This window comes from Lytechinus pictus, chromosome 5 (genome assembly GCF_037042905.1).
Source record: "Lytechinus pictus isolate F3 Inbred chromosome 5, Lp3.0, whole genome shotgun sequence".
Classification (NCBI taxonomy): domain Eukaryota; kingdom Metazoa; phylum Echinodermata; class Echinoidea; order Temnopleuroida; family Toxopneustidae; genus Lytechinus; species Lytechinus pictus.
Window position 1 is genome coordinate 42,287,795 of NC_087249.1, and position 22,425 is coordinate 42,310,219.

Here is a 22,425-nt window from a genome sequence, read left to right on the forward strand (position 1 = left end):
CACAATTTTAGTCCAAACGCGGGTCAGTTTTTGTTAACCCACGTTGTTTGTGCATGCCCACGTATAGCCTTACGCGTATTGAAAGGAATGATGTTGGGTCGAAAAACAGAATTGTTATTGTTTGTTCCTTGTTTGTTGGGGATGAAACTATGATGGTGACCAGTCACGTTTGACTGTACCGCCAAATAGTTAAGATTAATTAATTAAGGTCAAGGTGAGATAAGAGAAATGAGCAAGGGGCATTGTGGTGGGGGAGGGGGAGAGGGAGAGAGGGGGGGGGGTTACGAGGGCCGAGTGGGGATACAGTTTCATCATGCAGTACAGGGCGTCGATGAACACTTTTATTTTTTTCTCCAAAATATGGAAAGTGACAGAATAATCAGAAAAAAGTTGATTGGTTCTGATTTTGAAAAAAAAAACAGAATTTATCAAGATTGCTGTTATTCTTCATGGTTGTAGAATTTAATTTAGTTTCTCTGATAAGTATAATTCTTTCAAACAACTCAAATTTTGATTAATCGTATTTCATTTATTTCACTCTTTTCTTTCGCCTCGTTTTTTTTTCTTCCAAAAAACCAGGGAGCTGAAAAATATGAGAGCTAGAACCTAAAGATATGGGGTAGCTATGACGTTGGAGGGGGCGCAGCCTCATGCACTTGCAGATCCAAATCAATTTTCACAGGGGACAATTAGAGTAGCCCCTATTTCTTTAATATTATTTTTACAAGCAAAAAGAAGTCAATGAAGACATCAGGCCACCGACAGCTGCCTCGTCAAAGGGGGGGGGGGGGGCGGTCGATTATTTTGAGTATTTTTTTTTCATTTTGTCCTCAATAAGGGGGGGGGGTTCAATTAAATCTATATACACTTCTATTGTCTTTATATATGGGGGGGGGGTCTGCTACTGAGCATGTTTTTAAAAGGGCTTAATAAGGGGCTTAATACAACAGAAATTGTACGATTTAATACAATAAAATGTATCATCGAGGTTAATACTAAATTAATACATAATTAATAATTGTTTTAATTGAAAATGAAAATAATAAAGGCACCCATAGATCTTAACATCTCATAAATACAGGCCTAAACCTGTATTGGAAGTTGAACAGGCATAAAGTATAAATGTTTCGCTATATAGCTGATGCTTTGATCCCGCAACCAAATAATGTTATCATAAACTAGTAGATGTTATATCAGTCATGTCAGTGGCGTAACAAGTGAAAATAATTGAGGGTACTACGATATGGCGTATCAGGCAAAATTTATAAAATATATAGTTGCAAGCAAGCGACATAAGCATAATTTTGACTTTTGGTTACAAAAATCCAATTGAACAATTTCGCAAGATTCTCTTACCTTTTCCTTTTTTTTCTTGTTCGTGAATTGGGGGCATGCAAGACCCCACCCCCCCCCCCATACAGCACCACTCTTTGTTGTCACTGTCTAAAATTTGATTTAAACTTTGAGAATTTGAATTTCTTATCTAAGTAATCCAAAGGGATAAGACAAAAATATTTGCAGATTACTTATTTCAAAGTATTTTTATACCTATAACTCCCCAACTCTGCTCTAGCTGCACTGCACGTTGCCTAACGGCCTTCCACCAAAGGGCCAGGCCGACTCGCCCCGTGAGCAAGTGACCGCGTTCGCGTAAGTTCACCCGAAGCCATGACTGAATTCTGACCATAAACATCACCTAACTAATCACTCTCTGACAATATTTCAAAGTATCTTTTATTACAGTCGATCCTTTGGGCCATTAAACGATAATATTTCCAATGTTATCATGACAAACAATTTTAATGAGATAGTGGCATTGTAGAAAAAACAAATTTATAAGCACGAAATGGCACCAGATAAATCATCAAACATACAGCGCAGCGTTCGGGACTGGTGAGTGGTACGGCTCTCTTGGAGTTTTCGCCCCGACGAATTCGGCGAAAACGCTACCATTGCGCCGTGCGAATGTTCAATCTGCGGCTCTCAATCAGAGACTTGAATGTCTCTTTTTGCATTATCGAAAATGTATCATAGACTTTGTTTGATTTGTTTACAAGTAAGTTGCACATCCGTCGTGATAATTAGGAAAATCCATGATGTCTTCTTCTAATTCTGTAAAAATTACCTCTTCAAAGTGCCTGTGTCAGAAAATTGCCGGAAATCGTAAAAACTTGCCTAAAATGTCTCTTTTTGAAAGTTCATCCATGGTCTGGAAAAAAATGTTATAATTTATGTAGACGTATACCGTAAACAAATACATCCTCGATCACTGAAATGAAGTGTTTGCTAAGCTTTTATATCTCAGACCGCGTTACCATGGCAACTTGGGAAAACCTTTATTTTTTACTAATAAAATTCTGGTTTTAAGGGTCATTTTAGAGACATAAAACTAACCATATTTTGAAGTATTGGGTTTAAATTTCACATAAAACTGAATTATCTATGTTTATACTTTCGTATATGAATATTCATATTTCTTGTAGAATCTTAGTTTTTGATTGGTCAATGTTTCAGTCATGGATAATAACTGAGCTTTAAAAAATCTGAAAATGCGCATTTTATCGGCAACCAACAAGCAAGATGGCGGAACACATTAAGTTGGCGCTATGCACGTACGTGTCACCACATGGTCTAATTTCATTTAGTCTAATGCCATTCCATCTAATAACTAGTTGGTTCAATAGCCATTTAGTGCATATACTATTTGGTCTAATTAAGATTAATTGTGCAAAATGAATGAAAAGAAAATGGGTATGAGACCAACTGGTATTAGACGAAATGGTAATAGGCGAAATCGTGATTAGATGAAGTGATGATTGGACCAAATGGTTATTGGACCAAATGGTTGTTCGATGAAATGTTGATGGACTGAATGGCATTAGACTAAATGAAGGTAGACCATGTGGTGATTGGACGAGTTAGCAGTGGACGAATTGGCAATTTACCAGATCAAAAAGGAGCATTCCACTACCTACAAAAAAGAAACAAAATTCAACGAAATAGAGACCTAACAGAGAAATAAAGCTCAAAGTTTGAAGGTCCAGCAGGACCAGCACACACCATATGAGTTTATAACTTTGTATTTATTCATTTCCCCTTTCTGTAATCATATCTGCTCTCTCTCTCTCTCTCTCTCTCTCTCTTGCAATATTTGAAAGATACCCTTTAAAAAAGGTTGGCTATGCCTCTTGTCCTTTCTATCACACCATTAGGTATATGGTTTGTAGACAGGAAATACTTCATAAGTGATGTTGTGCTAGTTTAACTTCAAATTATGTTAACGAATGTTTGTAGAACAAGATATTCAAAGGGTGATCTCAGGTTGTGTCATTTTGAATGGGGGAATGGTGTCAGTGACAGAAGGGAGGTTCTGTACAGGTATCAGGGTATGAGAGCTTGTCAAGAAAAAAAAAAAAGGCGATGGTTTCTTTGTAATAATTTTGATTTGATTTGATTTTATCATTTCCACATTCCAATAACAAAAGTATATACAGGTGTAATCGTTTTTTTCACAGCATAACATAACAATAAGCAAATGGCATAATGAATAACATACATGTATGCATACATGTACATTCTAACAATCTAATTGAAATATATTTATACCTGATGAATTTCTTTTTTTTTTATTATTAAAACAAATAGCAGAAAAAAATATATATATACATATATCGACATAAAACATTTTGAAATTTGGGAGATCTCCATCTTATAAGCTTAGAGCTTGAAATTGATAAAGGCCTCGAAAGGAAAGGAGAAAGAAAACCAGACAAACAGTGCAATGATAATAATAAAAACTTGATTTATAAAGCGCTTTTTGCCTGAGGATACAGAGTGCTGCTATTATTACCCCTGGTTTAGCTGTGCTGCCACATACGTGCTGAAGCATTCAGGAATGTCTTCCCACTGGATATCCATTCACCTCACCTGGGTTGAGTGCAGCACGATGTGGGTACATTTCTTGCTGAAGAAAAACATGCCATGCCTAGGGAACGAACCCATGTCCCTCGGATTTAAAGACGAGAGTCATAACCAGTAGACCACAGTAGTAAAGCCGAGGTAATAACATTATCCTGTGAAGCAGAGCCCGCTGGTAGAACACTTTTCAGAACTGAAGTGGCTACCCTGGGTGTAATATGACGTTATTATTATCATGGTGGAATTTGAATACTGGACCTTCTGATAACAAGGCTAGAGTCGAAACCACTTCACCCCAAAGCTTCAATTGCAGTATCATATGAAATGCAAGGACTTCCAATGCCCGTCTTGACCACCCACCTCAAGGCGATAAAACTTTCATGCAATTATTTCTACTCTTAAATTGATAAATGTATTGAATGATGTGACAGCCATGTTGCATTAATATATCATCTGCTTTTTATTTGTTTGTTTTCATTACAGGGATTGTGTCCTATACAGAATACCTGTTTCTTCTCTGTATCCTAACAAGTAAGTAGAGGTTGTGCGTATTGTATTTTCTATTTGTTTGATTATTTTTATCCAGTTCATAATTTTCCTTTCTTTAATTTGTCAGATTTTCATTGGTATTTTTATAAATTCTTAAGATGCTTGGTAGTACAACATATAAACACAGCTGTTGTAACTGACATACTACAGCTCTTCAATTTGAACTTAAAAGTAGAAGTGTCAATTGCAAAAACTTGACCAAAAAATGAAAGAAAAGTAAATGGAAACTAAATCAAACAAATAAATATGCTGTATTGCTACCTGGCTGAGATATGCTCCCTAACTGGGATTTATGGATTAAGTAAATTAATTATTCATTATTTCAGAAAACTTAGTGTGTTATTTAATCAAATGCTTTTATCTCTGATTGATGTGAGCTCCAAGACTACCTTTCCATTTCAAATAATAGTTTTATTCAAGCTTCCTTACTTAACCCATTTTTGCAACCAGCAATCCGTCACATGACTTTTAATGATGGTCCTTTTGTATTTTTTTATATCATTTAGTTTATTTTCATGTGTTATTCCTTAAAATTGCATTGTATGTATCTTGATGCTTTTGCATATCAATAATATTTTTTATTATATCAACATGTTTTTTACTATAAATTTTAATATCTTCTATAGATATGAACTCCTTACTTCTTAAAACTTTTAAAATTTTGAAATCTTAAGTAAGAATTTTTAAACTGCAAAGTCTGAAGTCACTCTAAGTTCCATTTAATACACATTAATCACAGTTTATCTGGTACATGAAGAGTTAAAGTATTCAAATTGGAGCCAAGTTCATGTGCCATGTCATAGTGATTTTTGCTATCTACTTTGAAGCAAGAAACTCGATTACCCAGCATGGAGTAAATAACATTGTAGAACTGACTGTGGGTAGATTCTTGTCCACATGATACCCTTGATATAATCAGTATAGAAAAAAAATCATTTTGAAACTGTTTCCTAGTGAAACATTTCAGAATGAAAGACAGAGAAATCTTATGAAGGAAGAAGTTATTTCCAGCTTTGAAGAAAATCTTCACTGCAGCTGATTACCTAAGAAGGGGGAGCATTTTAATTATATTCAGCTTGGTATAACCCTTCACATTTGCTCAGCAATTTATCATAGTCTATTCTGCTGATTTTTTTAAGTATCAGAAATTCTCCTCTGCCTTCCTCTTACGTCATGTAACATTCCTTCATCAATTAAAGGCGGCTTTGCTGGATTTCTTTTCTGCGAGACAACAAAGAAATACAAAGAACAATTTTAACATTATTACATTGTTTTTTTCCAATTCATACAAACTACAGTGAGAGAGAGTCTATCTTCTTTACAAAAAATCTTTATCCTTAAATGTAATGATCAAACACTACTAGTATGGTTAAGTTTAATTTTATTCCGATGAATTCAGAGTCTATAGTGTAGATTTATTGTTATTTTAGGATGAATTTCATGTAATAAATTTGTTGATCAGTGCTAACCAATTCTAAAAAGACAAACGTATAGTAGTGCAAATATCTATGTGATTTAGTTTAGGATTATAACACCGTCTAATTTAATGTTTGATATGTTTAAGTGTTAATCTGCAGTGCAAATTTTCACAGGTATCGCTACACACTGAACCTTTAACACCACCTCTAAGCACCTCTCATCCGTCTCATTCACCCTCTTCAAAATCAATCCCAATATCTTCTTAGAAGTTAAGATCCAGATGAGCATAGCTTTCTCAATGTTTACAAAACTCATTAGCACCGTCCCAAGAACGCAATCACGCCCGGCTATTTTGGGTAAAATATTAACCGATGTCATAAACAAGTGAAGTGGAATGTCGTCATTGGTTGAAGTCATCTCCGGATTTTACCAATTTTTCAGTGTTTCTGATGTCATCCAGAGTGCGCTACGATCAATTAGGCAGTTGGTGTTAGTTGGAATTGTAAAGGTTCTCAGGTATTGATTAGTACTTGCAGAAAAGGTCAAGTGGGTCTCGCTTAGAAAACAAGAAGGATGACTGGATATTATTTAAGCAATTTAGCTTCTTTAAACTTTTAAAGAATAACCAGATACTTTTGTTATATATCTCAACTAAAGAAGGGAAGTTTTCCAGAATAATACAATATATAAAGAGTGGATGATCATTGGTCTTGCGCAGGTGACGCTTTAGGAAATGACGTTTTGACTGCACTTCAGTCAATCTACTAAAATACAATTTTCAAGTCCTTGAGATTTCTTCTTGTTTCTATTCTTTATTTGGCTATTTGTATCTTTCCCATTTGTTTGAAGTTTTCTTTAATGAAAAAAATAGCACTGTTTCTCCGCTTTTCTTTTCATTATGAAGTGACAAGAGAAATAAGCAATTAATGAAATGACTGCATTTAAACAAAAAATCTTTGTCATGTTTTTGTCTGGCCTGCATAGCAGAGCGAGACTATAAAGGCGCTGCTTTTCCAATGGCGGCGGTATTGTGAACATTGAAATCTCAATCAAGGTTAAGTTTTTAAATGGCATCATAAATTTGAAAGTATATGGATCTAGTTCGTGAAACTTGGACATATTATGAAAGATAATCCATTATCAGTGAACATCCTGTCTGAGTTTCAGGTCACATGACCGAGGTCAAAGGTCATACAGGGTCAATGGACTTTGACCATGTTTTGGGTATCACATTGAAATCTTTAATAACCAAGGTGAGAGTGTATGTTTTTGAAATGTCATCATAGCTCTGAAAGTATATCGACCTATTTCAAGGAACTAGGGTAATCAAGTATCACTGATTATTTTACACAAGTTTCAGGTTACATGATCAATGTCAAAGATCATTTTGGGTTAGTGAACAGAGTATTCTATCATCATATTGTGTTTTTTTACTAATTATTTGTTTATTAGTTGATTTTAAAGTCAGCACTGCTGCTATATTGAATTTTGTAATGCAGGCAAGAGTGCCAGAGACATTCCACTTGTTATATAATTATTCTTTTTTTCCCCTTAATTTTCCTTGAGTTCTCTTATGTAATATCTGTATTCATGTTTGTACTTTCCACCTGTTGTACTGTCTCATTCTCTTGGCCATTTAGTAAGTCACATGCTTGCTCCTGTCTGTCTCTCTGCCTGTCTCTCTGTATCTTTCTCTCTCACCTTTTCTCATCCCCTCTCTCTCCCCCTCTCTCTCTCTCTTCCTCTCCCTTTAAATCTATTTAAAATTGTTGATTTCTCTCTCTTAATCTATGTCTTCCTCTTTGTGTCTCTCCTATGCCCCCCCTTCCCTCCCCCTTCTCTGGATAAATGTGTTTTCTGTCTACCCTCATACTGTCTACCTCTCTCACTCACTCTCTCTTTCTCTATCTCTTGCTTTATTTCTTTATCTTTCTCTCTCTCTGTGTTTTTTTCTAATCTTGTATCTTTTTCCGTGTTTCGCTCTGTCTGGAGTTGCATCTCTTTGACTCTGTCCACTTGTTTGCTTGTCTAAGCCATAATTTTTTTGTCTGTCTGTCTATATCCATCTCTCTGTTCCTCTGTCTCTCTCTTATCATTTTCACTACACGTACTGGCATACGGATGGGGGACTGGGGACACTGGATCCCCCGAAATAGCCATGACAAAGAAAAAATAGGAAGAGAAAAAGAAAGAAAATGAAAGTAAAACTGTGGAACATGATTTTATTTTATAAATGTAATGTCATAATCATGAAATTAGATTTTTATCCTATATTTTTTATTAACAATCTCATATGTTATGTTTGGCCCATTCAATATTTTCTCTTCTTACACCACTCACTCACTATTATCCTTTAACTTTTCTACATTGACTAACTTTTCTTCCTTTTTTAACAAAACAAATCTTGTCCAATTTATCTTCCAGAGCCAAGAGCTGGGTATGAGATTGCATTCAAGATGTTTGACAGGGATGGAAACCAACGCATTGATCGCAAAGAATTTCTTCTGGTTTGTTATTTACAATATATCTTTTTTTTTCAGATGGGGGCGTTTTTGCCCCTCACACATTTTCTTGATATTGCATTGTAAGAATTAAATAATGAGCATTATGTTAAAAGAGGTTAAAATATGGCCAAACAAAACAATAAAAAAGCCAGATGCTTAAGGTAATTTTCCTGTGGATCCCACCTAGATTGAATTTAGACAGTCTATGTATGCAGTGGCATTATTTATAGAATAAAAGGTAATTATGAAAATAATAATAGATTTTACTTAGAAAAATATGTATTTTAATATTCATTATTCAAATTCCATGTATGTCTATAATGCGTGTATATAGTTCTATACCTTTCTGCATACAGTACAAAAATTAATTTTGCGTTTGATCTTAAGCAATGAATTTGAACCGTATCAACATTATTGTACTTCATATATTTGTTTCTATTTTTACTTATTTGTTTTCTCTCCATTTCCTCTTCATTACATTCTCCCTCTCGCCCTATCTCTGTCTCTCTCTTTCTCACCCTCATTGTCACATGTGCAGATGGAGGAGATTTTTCGTAAGAAGTCTCAGTCCAGCGGGGAGTCGGATTCCGTGAGTTGGCTAAGCCACTACGCCACCGATCCAGATTCTGTATGTATCCTCACACAAAACAAAATTCTCGCCCAAAGTTATCCACTCATAAAAAATTCAGATTTTACTCTGCTTTCAGCAAAAAAAGACATAAATTTGACTTTTCAATAGCATGATGCAATAATCATTTACAAAAAACATTAAAGTTTGAATATTATAAAAAGCTTTATCTCAAACCTTAAAATGAGTGATGTTCCAACGATTCAAATAACACCACAAGATTTGACTGCCTAATATGGTTAGACTGTATTTGGCAGCTTAGATAATAATTAGTGATGTAGCCTGCCTGTTAGAGTACTTGCGGGGATCATATATTCTATTTGTTTCACTGATACCTTATATCCCACAAAATGGCATCTTATTCAACTACGCACATGGTCACACCAGGTGGATGCTAATCTTAATTATGTATCCTTTATTTATTTTTATTTTATTATTATTTACAAGATGTCATTTTTATTACTATACATACCCCAGTAGTTTCAACTCTACATGTATGTATTGTAGGTATAAAACATACCCGAAAAGAAAAAAATAAGATTCTTATCTGTCTAACTGATTTCAATGGTAGAATATCTTTATTACAAAAATAAGGAAAGTAATTGGTTTGAATACAGGTTATTGATTGTTGGAAAAAATAATCTGAAAAAAAAAACTTTTTTGTTTGTTTTGAAACAAATTAGACATAACATTGTTTTGCCATTTGAAAATATGCTCTGCAGATTGAGTTTGAAATCACTAAACATGTCAAACCATGCTTACAAATGAAACTCAGCAATTCTAGTATACTGTATTAAAGATTCTGATAGGTTTAGTCCAAATTATTATTTTGTCACTACAGTCAAATAAGAAAATATTTTTTTATTTCATTAGATTCTGGGACATTCAATTAACTCATGCCTGAGCCAAAGAAACTAAATTGAAGAAAGGAAGATAGGAAATATGAAATAAAGAAGAGGGCAATATTGATGGAATGTAATCTGATTTAAAGGAAGAAAAAATAGTTTGGCTTTATACAAATTTGTGGAACAAATAGTGTATAATGATCTTTCTTATACTAGAGATCAGTTTGGATATTGTAATAAGACTTCTACAATTCTGCTTTTAGCATTTTCAGTCACTTTTTCATGTTCAAATAAAAATTGAATGACAAAATTAAAAATCAAAATGTTGGTTTGTATTTCTGCTTCTTATTTGAAACATATGTTTCAGAAGTATTTCTGCCTTTGTGTGAGATAACATTTTCCAAACCACACTTGGATTCAAGAGGAATTACATTCTTTCCATTAAAAATATCATTTTAATGGCATTCTAAGCAGTGTGGTTGCAGTTGTAGATTATAAAATGTCTATTAATACACAAATTGATCTCGGTATAATCTGAAAATGAACATATTATTGCTTTAATTGAATAATCCTTCCACCAAAAATAAACTTTCTTCTTGACAAATGCAATAACAACACATTTCAGGATTATATTATAATTTGAAGTGTTTGGTCTCTCCAGACACCCAGAATGGTGCATTAATTACACTGATTATTTTAATTTTGGATTGAGATCACACACAAAGGGGGAAATTTGGGGCTGGGGTACGATATAAATGTGTGCATGATGTCTTATATACATGTATAGAGGATATGTATACCCTGACGCAGAATAAAAATAATCAGGCTCTAAAAATTTTGAAATATTTGTATATTTCAAGTGTACACCAAAATATTTTTTGTGGAAGGATTATGCCTCAAACAATGACATAAAATCAGTATGTTTCTGTTCATTTTAAACTATGTTGTTGTTTTAAAGCATGATTTTGATTTAAAAACTTTGCAATGGCTTGCATTTTGCATGGCTGTTTGTGGAGTATGCCGTTATTGCATGCGGGACTGTGCATGCATATGATGGTAGCATGGTGGTTGAATTTGTTGCATGTGATATGTTGTTTTGTGATCTATCTGCTCATAATGTGGTTTGAATATACAGTGTAGTTTGCTATATTGTAGCCTTGGGTACATTCACAGTTTGGTTTTAGAGCGTTGATTTGGACTGCACTCCATTTTTAGCACTGTTATAATGTGTATACACCACATCATGCATTAAACTACTTTACACCACACTAACACTGTGTTCAAATTTACACCACATTAACTTTTACACCTCAGATACACTATAAACTACCGTACACACAAAACCTAAACTATACTCAATACTGCCCTTTAAGACCGAATCTCTATTAGAATAATAATCAAAATAAAGGGGAGGAGAGGGTTGAAGAGGGGGGGGGGGGGGGCGACTACCAACCTTTGGGCTGAAACTATGCTCATTATAGACATATTTTTTGCTACTACATTTTACTTCTGCATTTTTATTTATGGATTTATGTGGATCAATGACTTACAACTTATCTGTCTATGCTCGATAAAAAAGTTCAACATTAGCTATGAAATTCAGTATAATTAGTATAACTGTGTTCAACAAAAGTACAGTGTTACTACATTGAACTAACCAGTGGTTTATCCATATTACCAATTTAACGTTAATTTGACAGAGTATGGTCTAAATAATTACTGCATGGTCTGCGCATTTTCCATAATTCATTGTGCTTGATTTTTATTTTTATTTCAATATTATCATTTGATTTTTTATTTTATTTGTTTAGTAGCTTCATAGGTCCTAACACATGTAAAATAATTCATTTTGTTTGTACTGTAATCTGAGAACTTTGTCATTGTTGTATGAATGGGTACACCTCTTCCAGATGATAAAGAATTTACAGATATTTATAGATTTTGTTAAAGTTGGGTCCAGTGGGGGGATCTTATAAAAATTTGAATTTTTTGAAAGAAAATGTGATATCGTTGGCCTTGACTGCCTCAAACGAGTGATTGAAAGATCACATCATATCAAATATCTCTCTCTCTTTCTATGTTTATATATTTTTATATATGTTTAGCAAAAACAGTGCTATGCATATATCATATTGAATAATAGTTGTCAGTATGTTGGATATTGTACATTTCTCTATCAATATTGTATTTCTCAATTTCTTTATGTCATTTGTGTGATGACTGTGAACAAGTATTTGTTTTTACTTCCAAAAAACTTTTCCTCTATTCTTATTATCTTTCATAGTAATTTTTTTTTTCAAATTCACATTTAGTGACCTAAATTCGTTTTTTAAACTATTTTACAGTAATCTATTAGTAATTTTATATATCCATTGAGCAAAGTTGAGTGTGAAGTGACCTGAAGCAAAGAAGAAGAAGAAGAAGAAGAAGAAGAAGAAGAAGAAGAAGAAGAAGAAGAAGAAGAAGAAGAAGAAGAAGAAGAAGAAGAAGAAGAAGAAGAAGAAGAAGAAGAAGAAGAAGAAGAAGAAGAAGAAGAAGAAGAAGAAGAAGAAGAAGAAGAAGAAGAAGAAGAAGAAGAAGAAGAAGAAGAAGAAGAAGAAGAAGAAGAAGAAGAAGAAGAAGAAGAAGAAGAAGAAGAAGAAGAAGAAGAAGAAGAAGAAGAAGAAGAAGAAGAAGAAGAAGAAGAAGAAGAAGAAGAGGAGGAGGAGGAGGAGGAGGAGGAGGAGGAGGAGGAGGAGGAGGAGGAGGAGGAGGAGGAGGAGGAGGAGGAGGAGGAGGAGGAGGAGGAAGAGGAAGAGGAAGAGGAAGAGGAAGAGGAAGAGGAAGAGGAAGGAGAAGGAGAAGGAGAAGGAGGAGGAGGAGGAGGAGAAGGAGAAGAAGAAGGAGGAGGAGGAAAAGAAAAAGATGAGGAGGAAAAAAGATAAAATGATAGCGATAAGGGGAAATAGTGAGTATGAGAAGAGAATGAAGTTTAAATCTAATAGAAGGGGCAATAATGTTGTTTGGAAGAAGGAGGGGAAAATGAATGAAGAGGCAAGGGGTTGAAATACATTTTGAAAGTTTAAAAATGATGCAAAAATATTCATACGTCATCTAAAAATATATTTATAGCATAATCTATAGGCTCAATTATCAACTACTACGACATTTTCACTTCCTGTTATTTATTGATATTTGCATTATATATGACAATATAGTGTTAGAATTGTCTGATTATTAATTTGTATTTAAACATTTTAATCAACCCAGTCATCTTTAATATACTGTCAGATCTTGCAAGGGTTAGACTTAAAAGGCTTTGATCACTAGGGGGCGCTAGACATCTTTTAATCAAAGCTCCAATTGAAATAATCAGCCTTCACATAGAATTTGTATCCTATCATTCTCAAGATTTCATTTATCTGTGATGATTTTCATTAATTTTTTTTTCATTTTATGTTCTTGTTGTGACATGTTGTGACATCATTAGACGTTATGTCTCAAACTTTCAGTTTTTATTTCATAATTATATTCTTTTTTACATATATATTTATTTGTCATAATTATATTCCATTCTATATACCCATCATTATTTCATTGTTTTTCCTTTCAGAACAAGTGTTTTATAATCAGTGTTTATAGTTGGCAAATCATATTCTTTTGTTCAATATAACCTCATTAATCGGTGTTTGTTGTACTATATGATTTCGTTTATAGTGTGTTTTAAGTTTTACATGTAATTTCTCAGAAATTAAACCATTGTTTCATCCTCCCTCTAAATAGACAGGCTACTATACTACCGAAATTTGATAACTTTGTTTAAACTATTGAATGTGATAGTGATATTCAATGGCATCAGTACATGCATCTGTGAAATTTTCACTCCAATTCATTTCAGTTTCACTATTTGTCAACCAAATTCATTCCAGACTACTAATTCAACCCATGCTTCAAACAAAATTCATATTCTCAACCATTGAATGAATTTCTTTCATCTTTTGATCGATAAAATTTGATTTCATTGTGTGAAACTTCATACAGAACGTGGATCCGTGAATTGTATTGTAAGTCAGTCATATTTTTAACTCATTTACAATGATGCAAGTGTTTTTTTATATATATAATTCGTCTCATACAGCAGTGAAAAATGATTAAATGATATTATCAATGGAATATGTCAATATTCCTCTTTGGAATAAAAGATAAATATTTGGGGGTCTATTGAATATGAGTCTTGCTGAAATTTATAAAATGAAATATTGGGAGAGGGTTTTTTTCAAATTTTGTAAGTCAATGCACATCATGTATTGCAGTAAATCAAAGCACATCTGTAATGTGTATGGTGCTATGTCGGGAAAACTTCTATTAAGCTGAAGTGCAAAATTCTTCATGACATTGTAGACAAATATGATCATGGCCCCATCTTACAAAGAGGTGCGATTGATAAGATCAATTACAACTATGGACAGCCAGCAAAGTCAACATCTATTATTTTTCTAACTATGATTATATTCATGCATTCATTGTTTTATTGAAAAATTCACTGTGCTTCTCTTTGTTTACAAAGGACATTGTGCAAATTTCCTGTAGAAAGTTATGACACTGATGGATTTCCATAGAGTTACGATTGATTGGATCAATTGTAACTCTTTGTAAGACGGGGCCCTGCTCTCTGGTTAGACTTCTGAGAAATACATGATATGCTGTCAGATTTTGATAGATATGAAGAAAATTAATAATGTGATAAAAAGAAATATTCAGTTTTGGAAAGTGAATGGGTATTTATGGGTAATTGTTAGGGTTGTATACTGTTTCATCAGTTTTTTTTATTTGGATATTATATACATGATAGAAATAACATTCAGAAGCAAAATAGATTTGCATATGGGGTTCTGTGTTATACCAATTAATATTAATGTTCTAAGGAAGAGGAAAGGGGGTGGCAGTTAAAATGAACTTTGGATTTGGGCGTATTTATCGTAAAACACACATAAAGCATTAAATCACGAGTTTAATTTTAAAAAGAGGTTAAGCCCATTAATTGGGAAAAGTTTATTTCATTTCAACTTGTCAAGTGCCATTTTCATTGCTGTGTTATTCTTGTAATATTTCTGACTTTTCATGGTAAGTAATACTTGTACTATCTGTATGAGATATTGATCAGCCATACACCAATTTCCATAATCATATTCATTTTTTAAACATTTAATAATAATAATAATAATAATAGCCAATTTTTATAAAGCGCTTTTCCCAGAATGGCCCAAAGCGCGTTACAGCATATTATTACCCCGGTCATTGGATTCATTTCAATCAAGCACGAAAAGTGCACAATTTCCACTCCCTGGGGAGCATTCCTTGCATTCGTCGCAGCCACATTATGGCGCTGGCAAAATCAAACGTACAATATCTTTCGCATCCTACCGGGTACCCATTTAGCACCTGGGTCGAGAGTGGCAAAGTGTGGATTAACGCCTTGCCAAAGGACGCTAGACCGCGGTGGGATTCGAACACACGACCCTCTGTTTACAAGGCGAGAGTCAGAACCACTACACCACGGCTCTTCCATGAATTAGTGTATACATTTATCTTAAATTCAATCATCTACAACATATATGTGAAAGTCTTACCTTAAACAATATAATCCATAGATGCTTATTAATAAATCCTACTCTATTTCTCTTCTTAAAGTAATGATTATCCTAATTCATTATCTTTTACTAAAGTATATATATCAAAAGTAAGATTAACATAAAGTAAATTAAACTCTAATTTGTTTCTGAAAGTAATGAATATTCTAATATATTTTAGATACTTATATCGTTCTACTAAACTATGTATTTAAAAAGTAAGATTTTTGTTTAAATCTTTTATCCATGTGTCTTACTTCTTTGTATCCTATCAAAGAGTTGAGAGAAGGATTATTCACTGAATATTTAATAATGATTTAGGCATTTTCCCATGTGTCATGTCCGCAGTAAGTTTCTAGTCATTTAGGTTGTCCAAGTTCACTTTTAAACTTCATTCACGTTCATTTTATTCAAAACCGTGACATAAACTTTAATGTAAAGAAAGTTCTTGTTGTCAAATCTTAATGTTTTACAACAAAATGCTGGCAGATTTTGAAGGCAGCATTTCCGATATACTTTATATTGTTTAATATGATTTGATATTGCCGTAAAGTGGCTAAGGAATTATTAATGTCTAAGTAGATTAGAATGGTGCGAATAGTCGGCCTTTAGTTACATTGTATAGAATGTTTGAAATCCCTGGAAGTAATCAAATTATTTTGCATGTACTGACATTTTATTCACATCGTTCCCTCTGAATTGATTTAAGATTAAGATAAGAGTTTCATCAAGAAACATCAACTTGTTTCTTTGATGATATTACATGTAATTCATGTTGGTTTTAAAGTATTATATGCAGGAAGTTGGAAGGTTTTCTTTCTGTTTGTGAGAAAAGTATCTACCTTTTTCAGAACGATCTTTGAATATCTTTTTTTTTTCTATATCCATCTTTCTTTATAAACATTAGCTGTCAATATTCCAGAATGATGTGAGTTACATAAGTGTAGATCGTAACATCATCAGTGTTATTATTATTATTATTACATCACAAAGAATGTCACATTGAAAGGATGTCAACGGGGTGAAGAGAGGGATGTGCACCTTAAACTGCCCCTCTCACTATTTTTTCCTCTTTCCTTGTCCATCCTCTTCCCACTTCACTTTTTCTTTCTTCTCCCTTCCATCCCCTCCCCTTATCTCCTCCCTCCCCTTCTCCTCTCGCTCATGTCCACCTCCCATGCCCTTCTCTTCCCCTCATTTCTTTCCCCTTTTCCCCTTCTTCCGTTCCTTGCCATCTCCTCATTCTCATTTTCTCCTCCCCTATCTCCCTCCACCCCCTTTAGTTTCCCTCTTTCCCTATTTGTGCACCAGTCCTCCTACCCCCCCCCCCCACTTATCCTACTGTCCATTCTACTAATCACTATTTAACTTACCATCTATATTTAATTTGTTAACAAAAATTTGTTTAAAAAAAAAAAAAAAAAAAAAAAAAAAGCCTCTTAATTTACCATCTATATTTACTTATTTACCCAAACCCCAAATACTGTCAATTTAAATGACAAATGTAATAATGGAGGAACCCCCCCCCCGACCCTTCATTAATATGACCAATTCTTTTACAAGTTACTTTATCATCCTACCTACCCCCCCCCCCCCTTCCCCCTCCCTCTTTGAGAACCCGTTGACATCCTTGATGCCACACCAGAGCCCTCCATTGCAGAGTTGGAACAAACATGGCTGCCAATGCAATGTCAGACAAGCACCTTGCCAAGTTGGTCACACTCTGTAGTCTAGATCTCTATTCTACATCAGCCCAAAATGTCCTTCCTTACATCTTCCCATTTTATGACCCGTGACCATAGTTCTGTATTTTCCCTTTGACTTTGCCGTGGATCTAGTCTATCTAGACGTGTAAATTTTGTTATTAGTGTTAGCCTGCCACTCACTGTGCAATTTACTGGGTTGAGATTTTGGTCATGAATTTCAAAAGCATTGAATCTAAGTATTTTGGCTAATAACTCATTCACGAAAGCATTTCATCAACATTTTTTCGTTTATCAATTTGTCAGATCTGATAACTTTTCTTTATTTTGATTGGCCATTGTTACTCTTGTACCTGTCAAATCAAACAGACTTTGTTTGATAAAGCATCTTATGTTCTATTATGAAATGCTCTTCTGGTTTTCAAAAGTAATAATACAGTGCACATGGATATTGTGTAAGGTTAGCCTCACAAGCATCCAGGATAAAAGCCAGATCCATTTCAAATCACAATAACACTGTGCTCCCAATAAAACTGTGATTCTAAACCAATCGTGACTTTTCAAAGCAGAAGGCTTTTAATGATGTAACTTCAATTTCACTCTATCTGTGAACAAGACCCAGTCCTCATTACCACCCTAAAACAAGTCTACTGGAAACTGTTTTAGTGGAAACTAGTTTAGCGTGTAGTGAGAACAGTCGGAGCAGTCTTTGAAGCGATCTTCCAAACCATTTTCGGAAAACCACTTCGCGATGTAGTTTTCAAGATTGCTTTGCTTCGTTAAACTGGTTTTAGCGTAAGTGAGGACACAATCGTTCTTCGTGGAGTGATCTTCGCACATTTTGAGCGCGCTACTCCACACACTGTGCGTAGAATGTCTACGCGGCGGTTTCAAATTTTGCACGAAACATGTCACCCCCACTGAGAGCGTTCCCATAGCAGCAAGACCACTTTACGTGAAGTGGTTTCGAAAACCACTTTCGGCTCATCAAATGGAAACACTAGCAAAGCGATCTTCTAAACTGGTTTCCTGATCCGATTTCCAGTAAACTAGTTTTAGAAATAAAATGAGAATGGTGTCCAAGTCTATTTTAGGGGGGGGGGGCCTTTTTGTAGTAGTGAAATTTGTTTCCAAAATCACATCACACAGATCTCAGAAGTTTGGGCAGGCTTTAGATGTGAATCGGTGTTGGGTGTACTTATAGTTTACTTCTTATGCCCAGACTTTCACTGTACGAGCAATACTATGCTTTGATAGAAGAGTGATACATGTATATAAAAAAATATTACCATGGTTCCACATTGCACCCAAAACAAGGGATAGTCATTACTTTTATCAGCAAGAATACAAAAAAATACCTTCGAAAATTCAATAGCAGAATGCTGTAAAAATATGAAGTTTTACATAGGTTTGAAATTTAATATGTTGATGTCATGCGGCAAAAAGGTTAAATGAACAGTGTTGTAAAGAGTATGTTTATCTAAAAATTTTCACAAATATTATTCTTAAAAGTAATTTTAGGATTGTTGAATATTCATATAAAAATCATTATATGTTCATTTGAGTGAATTTGTCTAATATAAGTGATCAGTGTAAGTTAAGTTATAATACTAATATTACATATTTCATTGTGACTATTATATAGTAATTATTGTATCTGTATAAATGTGTACTTATCCATTCTTTTTAAAGTTCACACTGATAGATTTCATTCCATATCATGTCATTCATTAGGCCCACTGTTCTTAAAAGTTGACTGGATGTATTATATTCATGATGTTTTAGGGGTCTTAAAATATATAAACTTAATCAGTGTAGCTATGTGATCTGGACCTTGTCTTACAAAGAGTTAAGATTGATCCAATCAATTGTAACTATGGAAATCCATCAGTGCCGTAATTTTTTCTACAGGAAATTTGCAAAATGTCCTTTGTAAACAAAGGAGAACACACCAAATTGTCAAGAAATCAATGAATTCATGGATATACATTCATATCTAGAAATTTTTTGAACAAACATGCATTTTATATGCTGACTTTGCTGGCTTTCCATAGTTGCGATTGATCAGATCAATCGCAACTCTTTTTAAGATGGGCCCCTGACATCTACCTAACAAGTACTGCATATTCTGTAATATATTGTGGGGAGGGGTACAAAATGTGTGGCATGTAAATTGTAATAACCAATTCAAACTAATCATGTAAAACCCATTGGCCCGTATTCTAAAATAGGATTAACTCAAACTCAGGTTTAAAGTTGTGGTTTAAGTATGGATAGCCAATTGTTAGATAAATCACTAACAGTAGAGATATCATATTTCAGCTCATTTGGCTCTCAAATCATTCATAACTGTCTAGGAAGTATAAATAGATGATTGTCTTCACCATCGATGAATCAGAAAAGAGCACAGTAAACATAAGATACATACAACTTAATTAAAATTTTGACACTTTTGGCTTCCCATACTTTTTGCACAGATTTACAGCACGGTCTAAGTTAAACCTGACTTCAGAATACGGGCCATTATGTAAACCCAACAAATGTGCAAGTATTTGCATGCCTTGGAGTCACCTGATCCTTTCAGATATCACATGACCAACTCTGTATTAATTTGCATATGTCACCTGACTTTGATGCACCTGTACCCATAGATTACCTTAATTGCACTTGTGCATGTGGCCCTTTTTTTTTCTCCTTAAAATGATATTTTGACTTTTCTTAGATATATTTAAGGTTATCCAGCTTGTATCTCCATGTAGTTTCCATTTTATTTCTGTGATTTTTGCTTCTGTGCATGTTTCTACGCTGTATTGAGTGTAGATCATTCACTCCGAGTAATATGTAAATTATTGACTTGCAGTCTGTCAAGGAATATTCCCAAAACCACCCGGGCACATTACATGAAACCCTTATCAATATCCAGTTAAAAGATACTGTTACAGGTTACTAAAATTGTATCGTTTGAGAGGCCAAAAGCATATTTTTTTCATAGATTTCTATTCATTGTATTTGCAAAAAGAAATGGCCCAGATTTAATGTTGCAGTCATATTAACAAAACTGACTCATCAACCAATGTTATATCGTTCAAATCAAGTCAAAGCATCATTCTACCAGAGACAACTTGCTGGAATAGTTAAGAGCATTTTTCTCACTTCAAATCCAATGCCCCTACTTTTATAAACACCATAGTGAAATATATGACATCAACATATACTGTTCTTAATGAATATTTAAAAAAATAATGATCGCGAGTTTGGGCTTCCAAGATTAACAGGTGTAAATGACATGTTTGAAGTCTTATGTATAGACCATCCTTCATCACTCTTGCACTTAGTCGTAAATGTTAAATCAGTTTTCATCAATTATTGGTACACTGGAAAAACTCTGGTGTACATTTAACACCAGCCCGGAATCTATTTATGTCCACACCAGAGAAGTGTTAAACAGCATCAGTTTAGCTTTGGTCGAACACCAGATTGGTGTTTATACAACATGGTGTTGTTTCTTTTTTTTTTTACTCTTTTGGTGTGGACATGAATAGATTCCGGGATGGTGTTAAATCAACACCAGAGTTTTTGCAGTGTATTATGTCTCAATCAGTGAAGAACACAAAATTAAATGAAGTGGAGTCCCAGTAATATGCTAAAAGGGGTGAAAATTCTCACATCCGCATCCATATAGCTTCCAGAAAGTCCTCACTGCTGAATCTTCACAGCATAGTGATCAGTAGAAGATATGAACGTATTATCAAATTTGTAAAACCCTTTATGAATAAATGAATGAGTGATTGGTAGATACCTGTGACCTAACCGAGAGATGGAATCTAATGGTTTCATTGCCAGTGAAATAATGAATACAAAAGAAATAAATGAGTAGCCCATAAAAATAATCCTTTTTAATAGCCATTAGATACGATGTGAAAATCATTCATTTGTTCACTGAAGGATGTTGACCAGCTCTTTGCTTGCATTTCGACAATCTTTTAAACAGTATGGAGTCATGCTATAAATTGAAGTCACTTTCAAAGAGATGACTTATTGCCTGAGCAAGAAATTGCTTTGCCTGAATCCTAGATGAGGGCAAGACTATTCTAGTTTAAGGGTCATTGGTGTTGCTATCCCCCAAATTGATCTATTTTTCTTTCACTGCGCAATATGTTTGGTGTGATAAAGTGATGCAATAAAATGCAAAAGTTAGATTACCTTGATGTCAGAAATGGTTATAACTTGTATGGCTTTTCTTGCATTAGTATTTAGTTTTCTATTTTGGATATACTGAGGATCATCCCTTTACAATATTTATTATGATAGATCGAATGGATACCATACTGTATTGAAAATGACGGACAGTCTTGGGCGGATATGAATATTAGGAGGGGCCGAGTATGACTGTTTAGTTAGTAAAGGGTTAATGAGACCATTGTGTATCCCTGTAGATATAAGGCATCTTGTGCATTATGTGCATTTTGTGCATGTACTGCTTATCTTATAACCCTGAGCATGCATTTTTTCTTTTATTAAGAATAATGGATGAAATTTATCAAGATTTGCTTTTATTGAGTCCGTCAGCTCTGTTGTTCCTCTACATCGAATTCTCCTTTGCGTTATCGTCCTTTTTCTAAATACTTTCCTGATCATCATTCTTTTTTATTGTATGATTTCTATTTCTTGTATTAATCTCTCTCTTTCTCTCCCTCGCTCTCTCTCTCTCTTTCTCTCTCTCACATGGCTGTGAGCAGGAATTTATGGGAGAAAATGTAAAATATTAAAAAGCATCTGTGAGCAAGCTCACTTCCGAGCTGAGGGCATTTTATGCATTTAGATATTGGAACTGAAAGACCTTACATGATTGTAAAAATTTTGCAATTTACAAAATTAAGTTTTGGAAATTTATGGGGGGGGGCAAGTGCCCCACCCCCACCCCCTCTACCATTGTGTACGGCCATGCTCCCTCTCTCTCTCTTTCCTCACCCTTCTGGTATCCCCAAAGATTCTCCATCACTTCATCCTCCCTCTGATTCACCTTTCTCTTTCATTACTTCTTCTCTTTCACTCCCTCTCTCCTCACATCCATTTCTATCCTCGTCTCTCTCTCTCTCTCTCTACCTCTTCCTCCATCTTCCTCTCCTTTCATCCCTCCATCCATCTCTCCCACTTTTCCTTCCCTCCCTCCCATTGCACACTTAATCTCTCTCTCAGTTACTATTCTTTTATCCTTATCATCCTTGCTATCTTTCATCTGAAAAGTTT

The 22,425-nt window shown here is 34.3% G+C and overlaps 1 protein-coding gene across 1 annotated transcript in view; it reads left to right on the forward strand.

The window, feature by feature from the left end:
• Window positions 1-22,425, forward strand: part of LOC129261397 (calcium uptake protein 3, mitochondrial-like) — a 115,190-nt gene that overhangs the window by 66,441 nt on the left and 26,324 nt on the right. The window contains exons 4-7 of the mRNA XM_064099512.1: window positions 4,402-4,449; window positions 8,311-8,393; window positions 8,929-8,979; window positions 16,380-16,400. Coding sequence (XP_063955582.1) covers window positions 4,402-4,449; window positions 8,311-8,393; window positions 8,929-8,979; window positions 16,380-16,400 — 203 coding nt within the window. The remainder of the gene's footprint in view (window positions 1-4,401; window positions 4,450-8,310; window positions 8,394-8,928; window positions 8,980-16,379; window positions 16,401-22,425) is intronic.